At 51.4% G+C, this 21,949-nt stretch overlaps 5 protein-coding genes across 9 annotated transcripts; 2 read left to right on the top strand and 3 right to left on the bottom strand.

Annotated features, from left to right (window-relative positions):
• Positions 1-1,402: 1,402 nt before the first annotated feature.
• On the bottom strand, positions 1,403-18,335 carry Ubr3 (Ubr3 ubiquitin ligase). 4 transcript variants are annotated; one of them, XM_033384955.1, is made up of 12 exons: positions 17,714-18,335; positions 16,622-17,652; positions 13,816-14,552; positions 13,528-13,756; positions 13,041-13,453; positions 12,817-12,975; positions 3,808-6,759; positions 3,312-3,735; positions 2,187-3,232; positions 1,977-2,108; positions 1,772-1,911; positions 1,403-1,699 (listed from the first exon to the last, which is right to left on the bottom strand). In XM_033384955.1, the coding sequence occupies exons 2-12, from the start codon at positions 17,280-17,282 to the stop codon at positions 1,582-1,584; spliced, it is 7,011 nt and encodes a 2,336-aa protein (XP_033240846.1). In that variant the 5' UTR covers positions 17,283-17,652; positions 17,714-18,335; the 3' UTR covers positions 1,403-1,581. The 4 variants fall into 4 exon arrangements, with proteins under 4 accessions (XP_033240846.1, XP_033240847.1, XP_033240845.1 ...); XM_033384956.1 differs by having other exon boundaries at positions 16,622-17,612; XM_033384954.1 differs by having other exon boundaries at positions 16,622-18,335.
• Positions 6,968-12,407, top strand: orion (chemokine-like protein orion). Of its 2 annotated transcripts, none has more exons than XM_001355308.4 (5): positions 6,968-7,620; positions 7,684-8,010; positions 10,627-11,345; positions 11,441-11,836; positions 11,916-12,407. In XM_001355308.4, exons 1-5 carry the CDS (start codon positions 7,348-7,350, stop codon positions 12,208-12,210), a joined length of 2,010 nt encoding a protein of 669 aa, XP_001355344.3. In that variant the 5' UTR covers positions 6,968-7,347; the 3' UTR covers positions 12,211-12,407. The 2 variants fall into 2 exon arrangements, with proteins under 2 accessions (XP_001355344.3, XP_015041040.1); XM_015185554.2 differs by lacking the exons at positions 6,968-7,620; positions 7,684-8,010 and adding exons at positions 9,214-10,109; positions 10,185-10,340.
• A 186-nt stretch (positions 18,336-18,521) lies between the features above and the next one.
• Positions 18,522-19,654, bottom strand: LOC6901971 (40S ribosomal protein S14a-like). The gene is made up of 3 exons (XM_002133469.3): positions 19,506-19,654; positions 18,959-19,220; positions 18,522-18,897 (listed from the first exon to the last, which is right to left on the bottom strand). The coding sequence occupies exons 2-3, from the start codon at positions 19,193-19,195 to the stop codon at positions 18,679-18,681; spliced, it is 456 nt and encodes a 151-aa protein (XP_002133505.1). The 5' UTR covers positions 19,196-19,220; positions 19,506-19,654; the 3' UTR covers positions 18,522-18,678.
• A 70-nt stretch (positions 19,655-19,724) lies between these two features.
• LOC6901972 (40S ribosomal protein S14a) lies at positions 19,725-20,735 on the bottom strand. Its single transcript, XM_002133470.3, has 3 exons — positions 20,633-20,735; positions 20,132-20,393; positions 19,725-20,073 (listed from the first exon to the last, which is right to left on the bottom strand). The coding sequence occupies exons 2-3, from the start codon at positions 20,366-20,368 to the stop codon at positions 19,855-19,857; spliced, it is 456 nt and encodes a 151-aa protein (XP_002133506.1). The 5' UTR covers positions 20,369-20,393; positions 20,633-20,735; the 3' UTR covers positions 19,725-19,854.
• Positions 20,736-20,811: 76 nt separating this feature from the next.
• Dhdds (Dehydrodolichyl diphosphate synthase subunit) lies at positions 20,812-21,948 on the top strand. The gene is made up of 2 exons (XM_001355309.3): positions 20,812-21,594; positions 21,655-21,948. Exons 1-2 carry the CDS (start codon positions 20,938-20,940, stop codon positions 21,907-21,909), a joined length of 912 nt encoding a protein of 303 aa, XP_001355345.1. The 5' UTR covers positions 20,812-20,937; the 3' UTR covers positions 21,910-21,948.
• The last annotated feature ends 1 nt before the right edge of the window (position 21,949 follows it).

Raw genomic sequence — 21,949 nt, 5'->3', positions numbered from 1 at the left:
TGCAAATTGCAGCTTCGCCAACGACGAGGCCAAGTCCTACACGCCTAAACGCCTACCCGCCTACCCGCTTACCCGCCTACACGCCTACATATGTATGTAACACACATTCGGTAAAAACTAATAACAAATTCACCCTAACACCTCTCCTAGTCCTCTGGCTAGTCGCCCAGCTAGTCAGCGCTCGGTCTCTCCATTGTCCTCTGTTTGCCCATTGCACACTCTGCTCTCCTCCTCTCTCCCTGCTCTCTATATATCCTAGATATATGCATATATGCATATGCATTTTCAGCTCTATTTTCTACGCATTTCACAATTCGCTTTTCATTTCATTTCGTTTTGTTTTGCTTCTCAATGTTCTTTAACTTTAGTATTTATCATCGAATAGACATACTATAAATTAACTATCTCATCTCATCTCATATATATATATATATTTATATGTATATGTATATGTATATCAATATCATATTCTTTTTCGTTTTTTACATGCACAAACTCATGAGGCCAAAGTAGACAGTTTCGTTTCGTTTCCTTTCTGTTATTTTTGTTAGCTATTTTTCTTGCTGCTGCTGCTGCTGCTTCCTTAGAGATTAAAGATATCGCGATACTAGACTTAAAACTTAAAGGCTTCCATAGGTAGAACACGAAACACAGATATCTATCTATATATATATCTATATATATATATATATATATGTATATGTATATATGCATATTATTCGAATATATTAAATAATTTCTTAGATCTTGCTCCAGAGATTCACATACATAGATGCGGGGTGCGATCGGTAACAGGCAGATATATATATACTGGTACATACGCACATACATATATGCGATCATATAGGCGTAATCGTAATCGTAATCGTGTGTTTTGTGTGTTTTTGTTTGTGTTTATGTTGTGTGTGCGAGTGTGTGTGTGTTTTCTTATCAATTAACTTGGACCTGGAGCCCATAAACAGTTACATTTTACAACATATGTCATTTGCATTGATTAATAATTATTTGATACAGATAATATCATTGATTTGATGCCTTTGCTGACAGTGCGGTTTGCTATGTGCGGTGCCAGTACGTGTTGAGATGCGTATAGCGGCAGATAACGACCGATTAGTGTCATGCGGGGCTCGTCGCCATGTACATACATATGTGTAGATGCGTCTGATATATCCAATATATATATATATAGTAGTATGTCTTGAGTGCACACTTCTCCTCCTCCTTCCAGAATTTTGAAATATGCTGCTTTGGGGGGGGGGGGTCACATAACGAACTAACTTAAACCTACGGGGGCGGGGGAAGAAGAGATAATTTTGAGGAGAAGCCTCAGATCAGATCAGATCGCTTTGAGTCGGGTCGGTTTCTTGGGTTTCTGGGGTTTCTTGGGTTTCTGGTGTTTCTGGTGTTTCTGGTGTTTCTGGGGTTTCTGGGGTTTTTGGGATTATTGACTGGTGATGGACGACTAGGCGTGGAGCAGACAGCAAACAGGAAACTGGTAACTGAAAACTTGACTTGACTTGGCTTTTCCCGCTAGATCTGGCCAACCAGCTCCTGTATGCTGCGCAGTAAATCTTCCATATTTCACAAGAGATCGCGGTGAAACACCCAGGTGTGTTTTGTGTGAGCAAACTTATGCGAGAGCCACTGCGACTCCAGCAAATTGAAACGATCCTGGCTCAGATATAAAGGTTTGCCGCGCCTAAAAACAGGGAAGCAATCATTTGAATAATCTCGTGCTTACTCATGCTCATTCGTGCAACATTCAACTCACTTGAGATCGCGATCCTCCTCGTCAAAGTCATCCAAGTAGAGCGATCCCCACAGGCAAGCGCGACGACCGCGTATGACAATGATGTACGTGGAGGTGACCACCAGGAAGATGCCAATGCCGCCGCCACAGGACAGCGTGTGCTGAGAACGGCGCGACACGTATAATTAGTGAGTGTGCAGGGCGATAGAAACTGTGAACAACTCACCCGTACTGCCTCACAGCAATCGTTCTCCGCACAGCAGTTCTGCTTGAGGCACACAATCGTCCCGCACAGCAGGCAAATGGAGCTTTCCTTTGGAACTTTGTAGCAATTGAGGCAGGGCCGCTCGTGGTAGTACTGCAACGACAAAAATATGTAAACGTGTATGAGTCGCACGAGTCGTATGCAAAGGAATGGCAGTGCAGTGCAGCGTACCGTGAACAGACGCTCGTACTCGCGTGGCAGCTCGAGCAGTCGCGGCTGCTGCCAAAGCGAATGCTGGTTGATCAGCACCAGCTCCCGGATGGTGTCCGAGGGCGGGCGTACCTCCCGCAGCTGTTTGCACCAGAACTGGGGCAGTGTGTGCTCGGTGCCCGGTATGAAGCACAGGCCTTTGCTGGCATTGAAACAGTCCCAGTCCATCGAGTCGGTGACCAGCTCCAGGTAGTAGACCAGACGCACAAACTCCAGACCCGGCGCCGATATCTCCGGCATCTCATGGCGATACAAATGCTGACGCAGCAGGGCCGCCACCCGCAGGAATGGTAGGCACAGCGACTGCAGCTGCAGCTCCATCGATTTTAGATTCACATCTGACGACGATGCTGTCCCTCCGCTCGTTCCGGGGCCGGGGCCGTAGCCGTGGCCGGGGCCGTAGCCGTGGCCGTAGCCGTGGCCGGGGCCGTAGCCGTGACTGGGGCCATAGTCGTGGCCGGGGCCGTGACCGTAGCCGTAGCCGTATCCGTGGCCAGGACCGCAGCTGCTGCCGCTGCTGCTGCTGCTACTGCTGCTCGCTGCCGCAGAAGTGCTGGCTATGCTGTCGCGACGCAGATTGATCAGACAATCGGTCTCGCCCAACACCAGTGCCATGGCCCGTCCCAGCTGGGAGGCGCTCTGCTGCTGATGGCCGCTGAAGCGGCTCGAGCTGCTGCGGCGGCTGTTGGACGAGGGCACAGAGCCGGCGGAGGCGGAGGCAGATGCAGAGGCGCTGGAGCTGACAACGGCTGCAGTTTCCGCAGTTTCCGCTGTTTCCGCTGTTTCCACTGTTGCCGGTGTTGCCGTCTCCGTCGGCTGGCTGCCGGCGTTGGCGTTGGCGCTGCCGCTGGCGCTGGTGTTGGTGCTGGTAGTGCTGCTGCTCCCAGAGCTGCCGTATAGTTTCAGAATGTTTTCGCACTCGAGATCCGTCAGGGTGACGCAAAGCTGGACGACAATTTGGTAGTACAACAAATTGTACATCACCTTCACCATGCAGGTGAAGTAGTCTGTTGGGAATAGAGATTGGTAAACAATAGATGAGATGAGCGCCCGTCATCGGTGCAATTTGTTCCCTGCAATACTTGCCCTGGTCCAAGTGCAGCGGTGCCAAAAGAATGAACTTCAGGAGCAGTGCAATGGGATCCGCTAGCAGACTAGGTATCAGCTCCTGGCAATGGGCCGGCAGCGGCTCCGCATCGCTCACGGGTAGTCCCGCAAGCAAGGCCCAGCTGCTCCACAGTGGCCACTCGACCAGGACCCGCACATGCACCGATAGCACATGCAGAAGCGGCACAATGCAGTCCCTCTTCGGCTTATAGCGCGTGGCATTCGATGTGCACAGTGATCCGCCGCGTTGGATGATCTCCGCCTCCAGATTGGTGCGCGCTATCGACGTCACGAAGATGAACAGCTTGCGGAACGTGATGGAGGCGCACTTCACCTTGCGCTGCGAAATGTTGGTCATCACCTCCATGGCATGGCCCATGGCCTCCGTCAGTTTTGTCGGTGGCTGTGCGGATGAGACAATGTACACATATATATATGATGGGTAATAGATGATAGAATTAGAAGCACTGCCAACCTTTCTTACCGGTATCGTTTCATTCTCCTTGATCAGGTCCGAGAGATCGGCGACCAGCTGCTCGAACGGCTGATTGCCCGACCTGACCAGATGCGTGGGCCGGTCCAGTTGTGGACTGAGGGGCAGCACCGAGTTGGACAGCTGCCGACACACCGGGCAATAGAACTCGCCGCGGTCCTGTACCGGCTGCCGCTGGGTGGTGTACAACGTCTTGAGGTACGCCTCCAGGCAGCTCAGATGCACGTGGTGGCCGCACGACTGCACATGGACGCCGTTGTCGTAGGACATGTTGTTGGACAGATACCAGGACTCGTCGCCAAACTTCAAACTGAGCAGCTCGGTGCGGCGGCTGAACTCTGAGGCCAGGCGGGTGCTGCGGGCCAGCCGTTGCTCTTCCCCGGCGTCGAGGGGGAGCGGCAGACGATCGGCAATGCGCCGACGATGGCCAACAATGCCGCTGGACTCGACAAGGACCACCAGGCCAATTGGATTGGTTTCAGTGCTGGGCGTCGTGCAGTTGCAGATGATGCAGTCGTACTCCTTCTCGCGCGGCTGCTCCTCGTACAGATCCTCATCTTCGTCGTCCTCCAACCCGTTGTCCATGTTATTGGCCGCCGCTGCCGCCGATTGCATGAACTGCATCTGCTTGTTGGCAAAGTCCTGCATCATCTTTTGCTGCCGCTCGCGCGCCTTCTTGCGGCGCTCTTCCTTCTCCTTGCTCTCCCGTGCCCTCGCCTCCGCCTGCTTCTCGCGCTGATTGGGCCAGAGGCGGGCCCGTATCTCGTCGATGCTCACTGCGCACAGCTCGTCCCGTTTGGCAATCTTGCGCAGCAAATTCCCAATGAAGAAGGGCCCGTCGCCGATCCGAGAATCGGACACATAGATGTTGTTGTAGTTGCGACGACCCCGCCCCTGCCGTTCGGCCAGGGCAGTGCTCTCGGCAGCTGCCGCGGCCGTCGATGTGCTCGCCTCATTGCAGTCCACATCCATGGACTGCTGATCCGATGCCGATGGCGATGGCGATGCCGTTGCTGATCCTAGTTCCGAGTTTTCCTCACCATCGCTAAGCGAAAAGCTGTCAAGGGTGCCGCTCAGCTGGGAGTGCAGCTTCAGGAGCAGCGACAGAATGCTCTCGTCCATGTGCAGGTCGTCTTTGTTGTTGCCCCCAATGGCAATGTCGACGGACCGCTTGCGAGTCCCAGTGGCATCGTAGTTCATGCGCCGCCCGCTGCCGGCAAAGCTGCCCATCCCGAGGGCGTTCGAGGGTACAATGTCCATGTTGCCGCTGCTCGGCACCGCCACCGGTTGGACGCGCTGGAACGGCAGCAGCATACCGCTGCCGGTGGGAGTCGTGGGAGAGAACATCTCGCTGGGCGCAGCCAGCGCCGGTGGTCCAGTGCCAATGCCAATGCCAGCGACCGCTCCAGCTACTCCAGCCACATGATTGCTCTCGGCCAGGAGGAGGTCACGTCGTATGGCCACCTCCATGCCGCTCTCTGGGAGCGTGATCTGCTGCATGGGGAAGTGAAAGTCGAGGGCGGCGGGACCCAAATCCATGGCTGTATCCCGATCTCGCAGGAGGTCATCCTCGTTACTGTCCTGCCGGATGATCACTCCGGTCTCCGGCACAACGGACAAATCCGGCGGTAGAGCCACTTCCATTCCGGGCATTCGCATTGGCACCAGAGCCTGCGACATGTTCCTGCGCGCCACAGTCATGGCACCCGCTCCAGGTCCCGTTCCCACTCCTGCTCCCGCTCCCGGTCCGCCTCCGCCAGCCGCCTCATCACCATCGGACTCTATCTGTCCGATCATCCGCATGCCCATTCCCGAGTCTGGCTCCACGTCGAACTCTAGATCGGAGTAGAACGGATTGGAGCGGTAGCTGGACCCAATCACTTGCGGATCGCGCGACTTCAGGGACAGCTTCGTGACCAGGTGCCGCAGGTTGCAGCTGAGATTGTCCGTGGGATAGCACTGGAACAGTCGCGGAGGCTCCTGCCTGCCCTGGTTGTATCCGTGATGGTATCCCCCTCCGCCTCCACCACCACCTCCGCACTCAACCATGGCGGCCGCGGCCGCCGGCGGGCTGTCGCTGACATCGCTGCTCGTCTCCACCGCCATCTCCAGCAGAAAGACGGCCAGGGCCAGCAGGTGCTCGGAGACATCGCGCGTGTGCACGGCCCGGAAAAAGATCGAGAGGATGGTGGAGTGGAAGACGCGCGAGTTCAGTATGCGGCAGGGATCAGTGAAGGAGCTGGACGTGGGCAGGGCTTGTGGCAGACGGAACGGCGGCCAGAGGTTGCCACTGGCGGGCATCTTCTCCTTGGACTTGACATAGGCTGTGAAGCGGTCCAGAGAGGACTGAAAGTCGCGCCGGTGCACAGCCCGCAGGAGGACGTGCAGCGGATCATAGTACTTCTCCCACACCTCGTCGATGGGTGTGAAGAGCCCCTGCTCGAGGTTCTCGGACCCACTCGACGGCGCCTTGTATACCGACAGCTTCTTGAGGAAGGTCTCAAAGTTCTTGGTATGGACATTGCCCGACCGCTCCGGCATCAGCTCGAGCAGCTGCGAGTGTGTCTTGTTCTCGGTGGCCAGCAGGGCGCTGATCTCGATGATGCATTGGGTGGCCTCATCGTTGCCCAGATTGGTGCGACTGGTGACCAGGGTGGCGAGGAATGTGAGGAAGCCCTCCAGCATGGAGGACTGCTCCGCCTTTTGGGGCTGCTTCAGCGGTGCCGTCTCCAGCCACTGGGACACGTCGAACAGCTCGATAGTGTTCTGCAGGAAAAAGTATTGCGGCAGATTGGTTGCGCATATTTGTAGGAAAAACAGGTCCATGTCAGCCATAGAGTTGCAAAAATTGGCCTGTATGTAGGTCATGGCCTGGCCCTTGATCTGGAGGCCATTTCGCACCCATTTGCCAGCCAGAATCTCGTAGAAGAAACTCTGAAAAAGAGAAAAAAATTGTTCAAATTAGTGATTTGAAAATAACGGAAATATCGTTCAGTGTGCGATATATCCCCTCTATCGATGACAGAGCCATCAGCTATCGAAACGAGTTTGGAAAGCAACTCTAAACTGCCCAAGCCAAGTCGACATACTGCTGGCTCACTCACACTTATGCTGCGACCCATGCTTGCATGCTCTCCCTTCCGAGCAGAAAGAACTGTAAACTGTAAACCAAAAGAGAAACACACAACTAGTAACAACAGCACACAGATGCATTTCACATCCATGTGAATTCAAACTGTCTCGTGCCTGTCTGTATACGTGCATTTTAATCAATCTAAGTTAGTATCAGTCGCAACAGCGAGAGCATCTCTGCTGTCTCTCTGTTGTGGTATCCCGCATTCGTTTTTCAAATTTCAACGGGTGCAGTCGCGTGCGAGCGTTTGCGTGTGTGTCCGTCCCATCTCCGTGTCCCCATATATAAAAAGTTTTCGTATAGTAAATCTCAACATTATAATCTCTAAGCGCACACACACCCGCACCCACACACGCAGCAGCTCAGCCCACACACCTGCCCAACTCAAGATGCCAGCAGCAATGAAATGGTGGATTCCCTTGTCTCTGGCCTTGCTGGTAACACTCCAGCAGCCCGCCCCAACAACGGCCGTGATCGAGGATGTGCTGGACATCATACACGTGGTGAAGGAGGTGTCCACGGGCATACTGAAGGCCTGGGACATTGTACAGTCCTCGCCTTTGGCGGCCAACATAGACTTTCCTCTAATGCGCGAAAAGCAGCGTAAGGTGCTTCAGCGCCTTAAAGAGGTCACCCGGCAGATAGACCAGACCGAGGAGCAAGTAATGCATTGAGAGATTAACCACTCATCATCGTAAAGTAATCCACCATCCGACCACTTACAGCACGCGGAGTATGTGGCCCTGGCCATAGATACGGTTACCAGCCACATGAACCTGAATGCCCCCATCCTGGCCAAGATGAATGACATCGGGGACACTGTCAACCGGATCTCGTCGCGTTACCAGCAGATGCAGAAGTACGAGGCCCACAAGGACAAACTCGAGATGTCCACCCTGGTGACTTTCGCAGAGTGGACAGTCTCGCCGAATGCCCATTCGGTGCACCACCTGATGGACCGCCTGCATCTCACGCTCTTCGGAAGCGAGGAAAAGGCAAACACGACGGGCACCAGCAGCAGCCTGCTCGCCCATCTGGCGACCAGCTATGAGGTAACTCTTCCTAGACACTGATAATATGTAATTCCAGGCGGCATCAATCTGCAGAGTGTGTGCGAATAGTGAATTCATTTCCTAGATGATTCATTCGCATTAGGTTAAGTTGTTTCCCAGAATTGGGCGGGCGTCTGGGTCTGGGTCCCCTAAATTAAACTCGACTTTCCGGTTGTGTCTTCGTGACGATATGTTTGTATATTCCGTATTCTCTGGATCCCATCCCTCTTAATTTTCGACTTTCGGCTGGGCAAAAGAAAGTCCGCGCCGCCGATTAGTCATCATCGGCTTTGTCATAACGGTCAGCAAAACCAAGACAAAGCTGAAAGCTCTGAAAGCTCACGCACTTTATTCATTAATTTTGCTGTCCCAAAACTGGTACGCGAAAATCGTTGCAATTTTGCGCCCCCTCATTTCTTTGTGAGTATGTATACGCACAAAGAGGTCAAAGGTCTGGTGTCAACAAAGACTGCACAGTCAACAAACAAACAAACAAAATGACAACAACACACGACAGAGGGCATTGCAGCAACGCCGCCCCCATGCAGAGCAGAGCAGGGCATAGGCTACAGCTCTTTGTTTGCATTGCGTCAAAGAGAGATGGATACATCGAGAGAGAACGAATGCTGAGGGAGAGCTTACGCACTGCAGTACAAGACCTGAGAGAGCGCAGACCAACAGAGTGAGGTGCTTGCACCTGAGAGAGCTAGCGAACAGCTGTTGTCCATTCCAATTAGATGGCGTGACGTCACTAAAACCCACTTTCTAGATATCGACTGGATTATTGCATGCGATGTGGTGCGGGGTGCGGTGCCGAAGTGATCGCAGAAAATAAAACAATCGTACAGCACGTAGGGGATACGAAATCTGCTCGAAATGTAGCGTACGGGAACAGTCTTTTCAACCGAATAAGAATCAAACGATTTTGCTCAATTTTTTTGTGGCATGGAATTACACACTGGGATTGCGGACGTTCGCTCACTCATCCATACACCAAACGCTGTCGATGTATGCGGGCGTGTGTGTGTCTGTGTGTTTACGCTGCCCATCGTCTGGCAAGAAAAAAAAACAGCTACAACAATACAAAAAGAGCTTCAGTCAGCGATTTTTAAACGCACCTATACAAACAAGCGAGCACTCTCAAACGAGCAAGCACACACCAACACACAGGCACTGGGAGCGGAGCCAAGAGCGGAGCGCTTTGAAACAGAAACAGAAACAGAAAAATGACAGTAGCAGAACGGCACCAGCACTCAGAACAACACACACAGAACAAACCGAAAAAGTGAGCGAATTAAAATAAATCGCAAAAAGTGCGGACACACATTTATCCGTTTTGCTTTGGAATACAAAACCAAATATACAACTGCAAATGTGCCTGCACTGTGCTGTTGGCCACATTGCAGCCTTCAAGCAACAAACAATACACAAATCGCAGCTATAAAAGCCTGCTACGGTCTTTGTCTTAAAACGAGACTCGACTCCAGTGCCGAGCTGGCCAGAGAGACAGAGATTCCACATCAACGACGACAAGTAGTTGTGCCCAGCAGGAAGCACTGGCCAACTGGCAAGCAGAGCAACTGAACGGCCTTCCTGCCTTCCTCGCAGAGTGTGAGGAAATCGTGTACACAATAAACGAAAGAGTCGCGGAAACCCCCAGTATTTGCTGCGGATAAGTGGCTGCCTATCAGCACAGCACAGCACAGAACCGACGAACCAAGATGGCGGCAGCGTCGGCCGCTGTCCAGGGCCACAGACCCATGGATCTGGTCGTATTCGTATTCGTATTGCTTGCCCTGGCCACATTGGGGGGAGTTGTCAGCGTAAAACGCACACCCATGCTGCAGGTGGATGCCCTGCGCACCGAATATGTAAGCCTGGAGCGGGATCTCTGGGAGTATCTGAAGAAGACGGCCAACAGTCAGAACAACAAGCAAACGCAGCTGCGCAAGATCTTTGTCTCGCACCGTGACTTCAATGCGAAACCCTTCATGGAGCACACCTTTGGGGTGCAGCGCTACGAGATCCTTAAACACTACGAATGGTCGGTTCTGGAGCGAGAGCTGGAGCACATAAGCCAACTATTCGAGGAATACAAGGTACAGCAGACGATCAAACACACGAGAGATGAGAAGTTAACTTTCTTTCTTTTGAATGGTACCGCCAACCCACAGAACACATTGGCCAAGCAGAACAACAGCGGCCAGCTGGATGAGAGTGACATTCTTGATCTGACCCAGAAGGTCTTTCGCGAGAGTAACACTGCCCGCATCCTGCAGGAGATACATCGGGTGATGGTCCAGCAAACACTCTACTACAGAGCCATGGTGGTTAGTCAGCAGCCAAGATCCGTTCCTTCCGATCGCTCCGTTCCCCTAGGCGACGCGAGGTACCAGGTACCACAGTGTCGGGCTCTGGGGAACATTCCGATAATTGGCATGTTATTTCAAAAATTTAACAGCCAGATGTGTGCTGATTAGGTGTTCCGTAATCAATAGGGGGGATTGCATGCGCGCCGCGCCTCACGGTTAATGGCTCTGCGGCCGGAACGGCAAAAACAGATGGCACAGGGCTGTTGATATCGTTTCGAGTAAATGCATTTTGTCCATTTTCCAGGCCTCCACGAACGAAATATGCAACACCCAGCAGTCGGCGCAGCAGTTTGTGTACTCTCTTTATGCGGACATCGCTCTGACCGAACTGAAGGCCTACACCATGATGGAGTTCTCGTGGATGATGCTCCGGGTCTATGGCAAGGGCAATTTCACGCAAGAGGCTGAACTGATGCGCACCGACTACGAGCGACGCACGGAACGGACGCTGAAGCTGCTTAAGGACGTGATGACGCGGGCCGATCGTATTGTCTGGCGCTGTGATCCCAAAAAGCATGAGGCTGGCGTCACCTACGACGAAGTGACGCGCCTGCTCCAGGGCTACATCGAGAACGAGGTGGATCTAAACAACGAGGAGACATGCCGCGAGACCTGCTCCTTCTATCAGTCGACCCGCAGCGAAGGCTGCTACAAGGATCTCTACTGCGCCCGTCAGCCCAGGTGCTCGGGGCGGCTGTACAACTGCCAGTTTGTCGATTCGGACATGTGGGTGTGCCCCTCGCCCAAGAACAGCACTAGGCGCTACGAGTACATCGAGTACGAGAACGGACGCACGCTGGGCCAGCGGGCAAACTGTGTGCGTGGCACCACCAAGGTGGACAGCTGGTGGCGGTACCTCTTCTGGCATTGCAGCTACTGCTTCTGCATGTGCGACGAGCAGGGCCTCAAGTCCGATCGTTTCTTCAATCTGCGCGAGGCAGTGTCCGATGTGAAGCGCAACAGGTGAGCAGAGATCCCATCCAGAAGGAGGGAGAAGGATCAAAGGATCAAACAAGGCTAGCCTAACTCCCTAACTTTGATGCTGATGTACTTTCTAGGGTCGTGACCGGACTGCGTTTTGTGAAGAAGAACCGCATTTTCCATCTGCAGATACAGGAGGGAGAGCTACTGCCGCGCGGCGGCATCAACCATACGACTCTGTCGTGGAAGCCCGTCGAGAATTATAACATCTTCGACCGGGACGTGAAGAAGGGCACCGACTATCACACCCTCAGCTACGAGAGCCGCTCCGTTGATCTCGACGATGTCAACACGGACGACAATAGCTTTGTGGTCACCGGCGTGCGTTTTCGTGTGGTGGGGGCCCATCTAAATCTGGAGGCCTGCTACAGCGAGTTCGATTTCAAGACGGGCCAGCTGCTGCAGCCGGAGGCGAACAGCTATTGGAAGTCCAACGACAACACCGATGTCAGCGGCGACAGCAAGACGCGCAGGTGATTATCCATCATCCATCCAAGGCAGCATTCTTGAGCCAGAATCTGACGATCTCTCTATCTCTATCTTTTTGTGCAGGGAAAAAGTGAGCCTTTCTAATGCGGACGTGTCCACTCGTACCATCACCTACTCCATACCTCAGTCGCGCCACAACCAGTACATCGAGTTCACAAACACGGGCCTCGATAAGGATGCGGCCCAGAGCACAGTCCCATTCATGGATGTCCAGGATGTGATCTCGAATCCCCCAGTGCCCCTGTCGGGCATTGGCATCTACTACAAGGGTCGCAACGGCTATGGCGGCTTCCTGGGGCCCAAGATCATCACCTACGACTTTACGCCCCATGTCCAGGTGCCCAAGAACAAATATTAAGGAGATCAGATCGAATGATCCACGTATTTCCATAGCTTTCCTAGTTGTAATACTACTACCTACAGAATACACACCTTTTGCAATTACTTTCGTGTGGTCTTAGTGAGAGGACTCGAATCAAAGACAAGAACAAGAGAATATTAACTAAAAAATATTGGAATTAGCCATAAATAAAGAGAACAAAACAAGCCTCGAAATAAGCTTCTACCAAGGACCATCATGCGGGTAGTACTGATCTCTTAGCTGTATATAACGTGGCGGTTCCACAGGGAGGGATTTCAACCACGGCGTCTAAAATGTACGGCTTAGCCTTGATTAGTGCGATATATATATATATCACGCCATCGCGCACCACCGCACACATACACAGGAGCCTGAATGAGGGTAGTACTGCAAGATATTGCAGGAGGAACGGGTACGGTACGGGCGCACGGGGCACTGGGCACTGGGCTATCCTTCGCCTCGCGCCGAGCAGCAATTTGTATACTGTTTTTGGATTCTTGGAACCGAATCAGCTGCCCAAGGCAGCGTCGAGTATAGAGAGGGACCCCGCCATAGAATATTGTGTAGTCTTTCACGGAGCGCAAACTGCAACCGAAAACTCACCTGAACACGGAGCGGATGGATCATCAACAGCGGCAAGAGGTAAGGACGCGAGGGCAGCACTTCGCTCAGGGGAATGCCCATTTTGGTGACCGCCTGACAGACAAAGGCGGCCAGATACCGATGCAGCGGAAAATGGAATGAGGCCTGCATCATTTCCTCCTGCAAAAACAAGTATGAGAAAAAGTATGTAAGAGATGAAGAGCAGAAGAGCAGCAGAAACGCACCATTGAGAGTCTTGCCTCCATAAAGTAAATCGAATCAAGCCACTCGTGCAGCGTCGTCACACAATAGTTGATGATCTTTTTGGCCAGATGGGCATGAGTGCCGTCCTGCAGATGGGATATGATCGACCACATGGGATAGGCGCTGGCCTCCAGTTCGCAGGAGAAGGCCGCATAGTAGCTGTTAGGTTCGAATTCCACATGGGAGGCCGTCTCCCGGACATTCACGTTCATTCCCTGAAGCATTTGGAGGAACTGAAACCACATGTCGATGAGGTTGTCGTCCCGAAGAAAGACCAAGGCCACCGACTCGTGCGATAGCACGTTATTGAAGTCCGAGACAAGCGGCCAATAGCAATGATCCTTCATCACCTGGCGCGTACAATCGATGACAAAGTGAAAGTTCTTGCCGGGATCTACCAAATACAAGATACAGATACAGATACAGATAAAGATACAGGTTCAGTGTGCTCTCTGGCGCTGCCCTTACCGTGCAGTGTATTCTGGATGAGTATCTTGGACATCATTAGCTTCAGGCTGATAATCATGACATGCAACAGCGACAGCTCGTTGACCATCTTGAGGGCCAAGCTCTCGTTGGAGAAGAGCTGAACGCTCATGTGGACCACGCGGTTGCTTAGCGTGTCCGGATCGCGTGACATCTCCAGCACGGACGGAATTCGGCTGTAGTGCATCACAAAGGTGCGGGTCAAGTGTTCCTTGAAATGGAAAAAAGTCAAATCGAAAAGTCAATGCATATGCTCGAGCTATTACTCACTTTGTAGTCCTGGTCGGGTAGCATATTGAGCAGAAAGCAGACGAGTGTCTGGGGGAACTCGAACTTGAATGTCCAGAATATGAACTCCTCGAGTAGAGTGGTGTGGACCAGCTTTTCGCAGAGCGCCGGCAGGTCACGGTACTCGTCGGGTGGCTCCGGATTTGGGAACCGGTTGACCGCGTCCTCGTACTTTTCGCGATTCGCCTTCAGGAATCGTCCGTTGCGTGTGTCCTGGCAAGGCGTCTCCATAAAGTAGGCGTACACCTCGTGATTGATCAGGGTGCGCGTCATCACCTTGCGCATGATCTCGCCCATGTTGTTCAGGTCGATCAGCATATTGGCGAACTCCTCGCACGAGTACGAGGTCATGGCGTGCACCTGCAGTGAGGTGTCGCTATGCTCGCGAAAGTGCTGCAACAGGCGGAAGAGCAGCTTCGGCATGATGGCCTCGGCCACGGCCAGCAGATTGTTGGGCACGGGATCGCGATTCACGCGATTATTGATGCCATGGTCACTGCAGAATCCTTCGGCCTTCATCACGGACGTGTCGCCGCAGTCGCAGGCGCCGCCAGCCTGGGACAAGAACATGTTAAAGTCATGGTTTGTGTGGTTGCCCTTCTTGAAGCAGTCCCGACAGATGGACATGCAGGGCGAGATCCCGCAGGTGCGGCACCGATAGGCCACCACATGGGGCACCCACACAAGGCCGCACTTGGCGTGGTTGTCATAGCTGCGCACTGCAAATGGAAATCAAGAATCGCTTAGTTTTTGGTTTTGGTATTGGTTTTGGTTTTGGTTTTGGTTTTGCTTTTTGGGGTAAATGTTTGATGATGCGGCAAGGCTGCGCTGCGTGAGAGTGTGTGTGGCGCTGCCTTTGCCTCTTGCCATGGCTATTGCCATTGATTTGATAGGGTTCCTAAAATAAATGATGCACTCATTTCGGATTGCTTAGTTAATTTCTTCGCTTGTAGCTTGTTGCGTGACTTGTTGTTGTCTTGGGGCGTAGCGGACCTTGTTCGCTGTGGATGTGGATGTGGCTGTGGCTGTGGCTGTGGCTGTCGCCATATCGCCATCGACGATGAAAAGGTCATGCGGAAGGAAATCAGTCGAAAGCAGCAACCAGTAAAGACAATAGCGAGCGCAGCGAAAAATTGATTGACAATTTTCGAAATGGCAATCGATCGCTCGATCGATCGCCAAACAAGTTGGCAACTCTCCGCACTAGCACACACACACACACGCACACGCGAAAATACATACGCATACGCACACTCACTATACCCATCCCTCTCTGTTGAAGCAAAAGAACTTTTGGACAGAGAGTGAAATCCGAATGAATCAAAAAACGGGGAAAGCGCATTGAAGGTAACGGTGTGACAGGGCGGGGCGTGAGGCGGTACGGTGCGGGGGCCATGGGAACGGAAAGAAGGCGCATACAGAGGCAAGCAGAAACAATGAAATAACGGTCAGCCAATTTCTGTACACATGTATAAGCGTGTGAGTGATAAGGATGACATGATGTTGATCACATACCGCAATATGCAATGGCAGTCTGATAACATTTTGGATTGTCGAAATCTACGCAGCAATGGACGGACGAACATGCGACAGAGTCGGGGTAAAGTTAGAGAGTCCCACAAGTGTCTGTGTGTCGTCTGAATGTTGGTACATTTTACATATGCAATTGTATAGATCTCACAAATGTTCTTCATTTCTAGCCATTAACATTCACACACACAGGCAAATACACGTTTTTTAGTAAAACAATTGAAAACAAACACAAAAGGTAGGACACCTTCCAATGCTCTTTCGCCCCTTATTTGCCGCACAATGGGAGCAATCATGCGCGCTGCACGAACCTCATCTCCCCCAGTCGAGTGTACTATTTTCTGCAAGGGTAGGGTATTGTAAAATAGAGCAACACTCCAGCAAAACGGTGACAGAGAGGTGCCAGATGTGCATGCTCGTATGTATGTGTACCTACGGTGGACGGATGCGCCTAGATGGGACGCTGCCTGCTGCTGCTGATGCTGCTTCTACTGCTGGGTAAGAATATTACGCAAGGCAGAACTGCACAAGAACAGCTGACACGGCGGCAGCGGGCGGGCGGACGGCCACAAGGTGTCAAGCTGCAGTCGCCACTGTGCGTTTAGGGTATGTGTACACACACATGCATGCACACATTGAGTTAGTGTGCGAGCGAGTGAGCCGACAAGTGGGACAAACAACAGAAAAAAGAGCAACGATAAAAGCAACCTAGAGTTTGGCGACTTACGCAGCCTGGCACCAAAAATTATAATAATAATAATAAAATTGTCTGCAGCAGAAAATGCAGGAAAGCAGAGCATTGGCAAATAGATGATTAGTCGGGATTAAATTGGGCAAATTTGCGAGAGTGAACTCTGTAAGTGCGGGAAGTTTTTACATACATACATACATATGTATATTTTCATGTATTTGTATATGTATATGTTTGTAGGTATGTTTTTCTGTTGCCATGGTGGTGCACTCTTCACGCTGCCTTGCACCTTGGCTACCTTGCTGTTCACTCCCTTGCGTGCCCTTTACCATTTACCACAGACACGACACCACACACGCACACACTTGCACACAGCCCAACACATATGTATATATGCTGCATAGAGCGCAGGCACATATCCCATCCCACTCACACCTCGGGGTCCCTCTTAGGGGCAACGGACTGCCTGCCGCCAACCGCCCGCCGATCAGCTGACACATGGATATGAACCAGTCGCCGCACTCTCCTCTCTCTCTCTCATCCTTCTTACTACGAATGAATACTCACCAATCTTGACAAACTCCTGCGGTGTACGACCACCGGCGATTAGCCAGCGTATCCACTCGATGTTGTCGGGATTATCGATGGGCGTGCCTGGATTGAAGAGCGTATCCATAATGGAGTCCAGATCGGGTGTGGGACTGCCGCGGCAGCACTCTGTGTTGATGAGGGCGGCCACCTCCTTGCGGCTGCGTAGGCTGAATGAGGAGGTGCCAAAGAAAAAGCTCGGCTTGGCGCCAGCATCCTCGCCAGCTGCTGCTGCTCCAGCAGCCGAACTCCCGGTTCCATAGTGTCCACTGCTATTTGAGCTGCTGCCACTGCCAGTTGCACCGCCTGCCGCACTTGAGTACTTGTCATGCAACGGCGAACGGGAATTGCCAGCTCTAGCTGCTGTGGCAGTGGCAGTGCCACTCCCTTCCCCAATCGCGCGGGCATAGGCGGCGGTAGCAGCGGCAACGACATCGGCACCGGTTGCACTATCACCCGAACCTACAGACACATGGCCCGCCGCCTGCACATAAACCGATGACAAATCCACATCGGAATCGTCGTCGTCATCCTCATCCTCGTCTACCATGGGCTGGACCATGGCCCGTGCCCTGTCCCCATCATCGTCCTCGTCATCGATGCTGATATCGGCATTTGACAGGTTGTCATCCTCGTCCATGCCTGTTCCTGTTTGTGGACCACCTTCTGCTTCTGCGTTGTTTTGTGTTTTGGTGACGTCGCGGACGACGTCGTTGCTCTCGGGCGATTCTCTAGGAAAAGATGCCCAGAGATCCACGCCGATTCTGCTTCAGCTTCTTTGGGCGTCTCGTCTTGCGTCCGTCTTTTCGTTCCGTTCGGACTTTTCTTTCTTTTTTTCAAACAAGTTTTTTCTTTGCCGTTCTTCTTCTTCCTATACTACTGCCTCGTTGAGCAGCAGTCGGTGATTCTTTTTTGGTTTTTTTTTTTTTTGTGTGTGTTTGGCTCGGCTCAAACTTTAGTATAGAATTCACTAGAGAATTTAGACGTTTAGATGCACGGGAATGTAATCCCTAAAAGTGAGTACGGAGAATTTCACAACACCGAACGAGAACACACTTGACTTTGACTCACTACTCACTGACACTGGGGATTGCTCAGCTCGAGCCGCTCCAACATCTCCGCCTTCTGTGTTCTATGTTCTTCGCTCTCTTGACGTTGTTCGCCCGACCTGCTACATCCCGTCCGTCCTGTGAATGGGGACGGTACGACACGGTGCAGTCGCACTCTGGACTCGGACTCGGTCTCAGACTCGGACTCGGATGGGGTCCGTCGCGTGGGAGGATTTCGATTTTACGCAATTTTCACGGCACTTTATCCAGGAGTTTTAGTGAATAAGAAATCGACACATATACTTATCAAGCACCAATACACTCACGCACACTCACAAATATAACCAAATATATTATTCGTGCATTGAACTTGCCAATTACGATTATTTTCTCGTATTATCCATCAATTGGCTGCACTCGTCGGCTGTCCCGTGTCTGATGCTATAAATTGCGTATTATTGACGTTGCTAAGGTCCTCGCTAGTGCCTTTATTACTGCAAATTTTGATTTGCTCTACGAACCTACACACCACAGGCTGTATAATTGTATATGTATATGAATTTTATCTGCAATGCTATGCGGAGCTGATGGCCAAATAGCCAGTCACAGTGAGGCGTCGACACGATGACGAAAAAGAAGAAGAACTGCTCGATAAAAGTAACCTGCTATCGAAATAAAGGTGCCGATTCGTGGTAAATACCACCCTGCTACTTGGCCTGGCCATGTTACCGGTAATCAAAATGCAGCTCGCCTAGCATTCCATTCCATTCCCCCATCAACAGATTCAAATACCGAGTTCCCGCCCAAGACTCTCCAATGCCGAATTGCACTCACTTTTCAGATTTTTTGTATTTCTTCTACATTATCAGATGTATTCATAGTTATATAAAAAAAATAACGCAGCACCTTGCTTCTATTGAATCGCGTACATGCGAGTGCATATAAGACCAGAGCCGATACAATGAGGAACAAGCAATGTACAGACGTTTACAGACGGCGACCACGACGACCGCCCTTCCTGCGGGTGGAATCGGATGGAATTGGAGTGACATCCTCAATGCGGCCGATCTTCATCGACGAGCGGGCCAAAGCGCGCAGAGCGGACTGGGCACCGGGTCCGGGGGTCTTGGTCTTGTTGCCACCAGTAGCGCGCAGCTTGATGTTCAGGGCAGTGATCCCAAGTAACTTGCACTTCTCAGCAACGTCCTAAAAAGGAAAGAAAGGCTGATTAGAAGGGTATTTCTTTTGAATTGTGGGCAATAATTACCTGAGCAGCCAACATAGCGGCGTAGGGAGACGCCTCGTCGCGATCAGCCTTGACCTTCATGCCGCCGGTGACGCGGGCAATAGTTTCGCGGCCGGACAAGTCCGTAACGTGCACAAATGTGTCGTTGAAGCTGGCATAGATGTGGGCCACTCCAAAGACGATCTCACCGTCGCGCACCTGGGGTCCCAGCGAGACCTGCACTTCCTCCTTCTGAACTTTAGCCTTTCTGGGAGCCATTCTGCAGTGTGTGGTCGATCAGCAGCTGTTGAGGAGAAGTAAATGCGAAACACACAGTTCAGTTGTCTGCTTTTAGGTCACTATGCGGCGATGTCACTAGCAAAACAACAACAAAAATTCGGCACCATAACAAAAATATAACAAAATAATTTGGCGGCATCGACCCTGACCAATGGCATTTTGTCAGTTTTGAATTTAAGTTTGCATAGTCAATCGTTAGCACTAGTTGCTGCATATTGCCGTTTGTGCCGATCAGTTCGAAAACCGTATTATTTTTATAAATGTAAGAGGGAGAGAATCACAAACGAACCAAATGCGTTAACCGGATACGAAAAAAGAAAGCGACAACTTCACAGCTGATTCAGCGATGGAATGGATGTCATGACAGGGCTGCATTTCAGGGCTGCAACTTCTATCGGTGGCTGGTGCAAAATACGACAGCCCTGCAAAATATGGCCAAATTTGTAAACATTCGCAAAAATGTTAACAAAAACCAATATTTTACCCCAAATAATGTGTCAAAATTGAATTTACCGCTTACATAAGGTTCTTCAGCTTTATTACAACGTATATATGCATGGAAAATATATTTTTACATACATAAACGCGATATTTTTGTGGTTTCAATAATGAAAAACACTTCAAAGAATTCGCACCGCTTAGAGACGGCGACCACGACGACCGCCCTTCCTGCGGGTGGAATCGGATGGAATTGGTGTGACATCCTCAATGCGACCAATTTTCATCGACGAGCGGGCCAAAGCACGCAGTGCGGACTGGGCACCGGGTCCGGGGGTCTTGGTCTTGTTGCCACCAGTAGCACGCAGCTTGATGTGCAAGGCAGTAATGCCGAGGGTCTTGCACTTCTCAGCAACATCCTGGGAAGACAAACACGCGCTTAGATTTGGGTTGCACTTGATTTAGATTGACACTAACCTGAGCAGCCAACATAGCGGCGTAGGGAGAAGCCTCGTCACGATCAGCCTTGACCTTCATGCCGCCGGTGACGCGGGCAATGGTTTCGCGCCCGGACAAGTCCGTAACGTGGACAAAGGTGTCGTTGAAGCTGGCATAGATATGGGCCACTCCGAAGACGATCTCACCGTCGCGCACCTGGGGTCCCAGCGAGACCTGAACTTCCTCCTTCTGAACTTTAGCCTTTCTGGGAGCCATTGTGAAGTTGTAAGTCGATCAGTAGCTGCATGGAAAGTATAATGGAATGCAAATGTTTTTATAAATGGGTCTGACATAGATCACAAACAAAACAAAAAAAAATTGCACAACAAAAATTAACCAAATACGTTCATGCTGGGCATTTTGGGTTGGTTTTTCATTAGGGCCACTGAGGAGCCGCCACCGGCACATATTAATTGAGCCTTAAGCGGCTTTAAAGTGCAATTTTTTACAAAAAATTGGTAGAAAAAACATTAAACAAACCACTTGCGTGAACCGGATATCAAAAAAGGAAGCTGTCGTAGCTGTCAGAAATTCAGGGTTGATTTTCAGTCACATAGGTATGGGTAGATGGCCCGCCCAGCTCATGGTTGCATTTTACTATCGAACATATTTAATCCACACAATATCTGCAATAGTATCGATATGAACCGCAACTCTTACTTTCGATAGATATTTTCCATTATCACAAGACTCAAAAAAACAAAACAATACAAATTAAGTCTTAGCCTGGACAACGGCCTGCCTCCGTGCGTGGAAAAATAATAAAATAAAAAAGCATAAGTATAATGTCGTGGGTTGCCGACTACGAATATACATGGGCAGAGAGGATTTCCATGCGGGCCCTTAGGACCTGTGGCCACATACCGAAACACGTCGCCTTCGTCATGGACGGCAATCGTAGATTTGCCCGCTCTCAGCAGATAGATAAGATAGAGGGACACTCGCGTGGCTTCTCGAAGTTAGCGGACTGCCTCCGCTGGTGCCTGGACCTGGGAATAAACGAGGTGACCACTTTTGCCTTCAGCATCGAGAACTTTAAGCGGTCCAGCGAAGAGGTCGAGGGCCTGTTCAACCTTGCTCGGGACAAGTTTGCAAAGCTGCTGAAGGAGACTGACCGTCTGAACCAGCACGGGATTCGTATCCGGGTGATCGGCAACATTGGACTGCTGCCGCTGGACCTGCAGGAACTCGTTGCCACTGCCATGCTGAGTACGGAGGTCAACGACAAGCTCTTTCTGAACGTAGCCTTTTCCTACACCTCTCGCGACGAGATCACCCAGGCGCTGGAGACGGTGCTACAGCAGGGCAATAGTTTCATCAGCGGGAGTAACATAAGCGAGCGCCTCCTGGAGGAATGTATGTACACGCGGCACTCGCCTGCCCCGGATCTGATCTTTCGGACCTCGGGCGAGACCAGGCTGAGTGATTTCATGATGTGGCAGGTGGGTAAAAGTCACAGTACCAGACTATTGCATCAGCATTCATTGGGTTCACTGTTTCAGCTAAGCGGATCGGTTCTGTACTTCAGCAATGTCCTGTGGCCGCAGATAACGTTCTGGAACTTTTTGGCCAGCATCCTAGCCTACCAGCGGGACAGATACCGGCTGGAAAAGTTTAGGCGGGCGGAACAAATTCAGAGCGCACAATTAGCCAGGACGAGCGACTTCCACAGCGAGCGGGTGCAGCAGTTTCTGCAAAGCATGGATGAGGATCGGCGAAAACTGCTTGTCCGGCTGGCCTCCAGCAAAATGTGTTAGATAATTGTACATAAACTAATAAAAAATATTGAAATGCCAC

The sequence above is a fragment of the Drosophila pseudoobscura genome, chromosome X, assembly GCF_009870125.1.
Source record: "Drosophila pseudoobscura strain MV-25-SWS-2005 chromosome X, UCI_Dpse_MV25, whole genome shotgun sequence".
Classification (NCBI taxonomy): domain Eukaryota; kingdom Metazoa; phylum Arthropoda; class Insecta; order Diptera; family Drosophilidae; genus Drosophila; species Drosophila pseudoobscura.
Note: the sequence above shows the minus strand (reverse complement) of the source record. Positions and strands in the feature narration are given on the sequence as shown.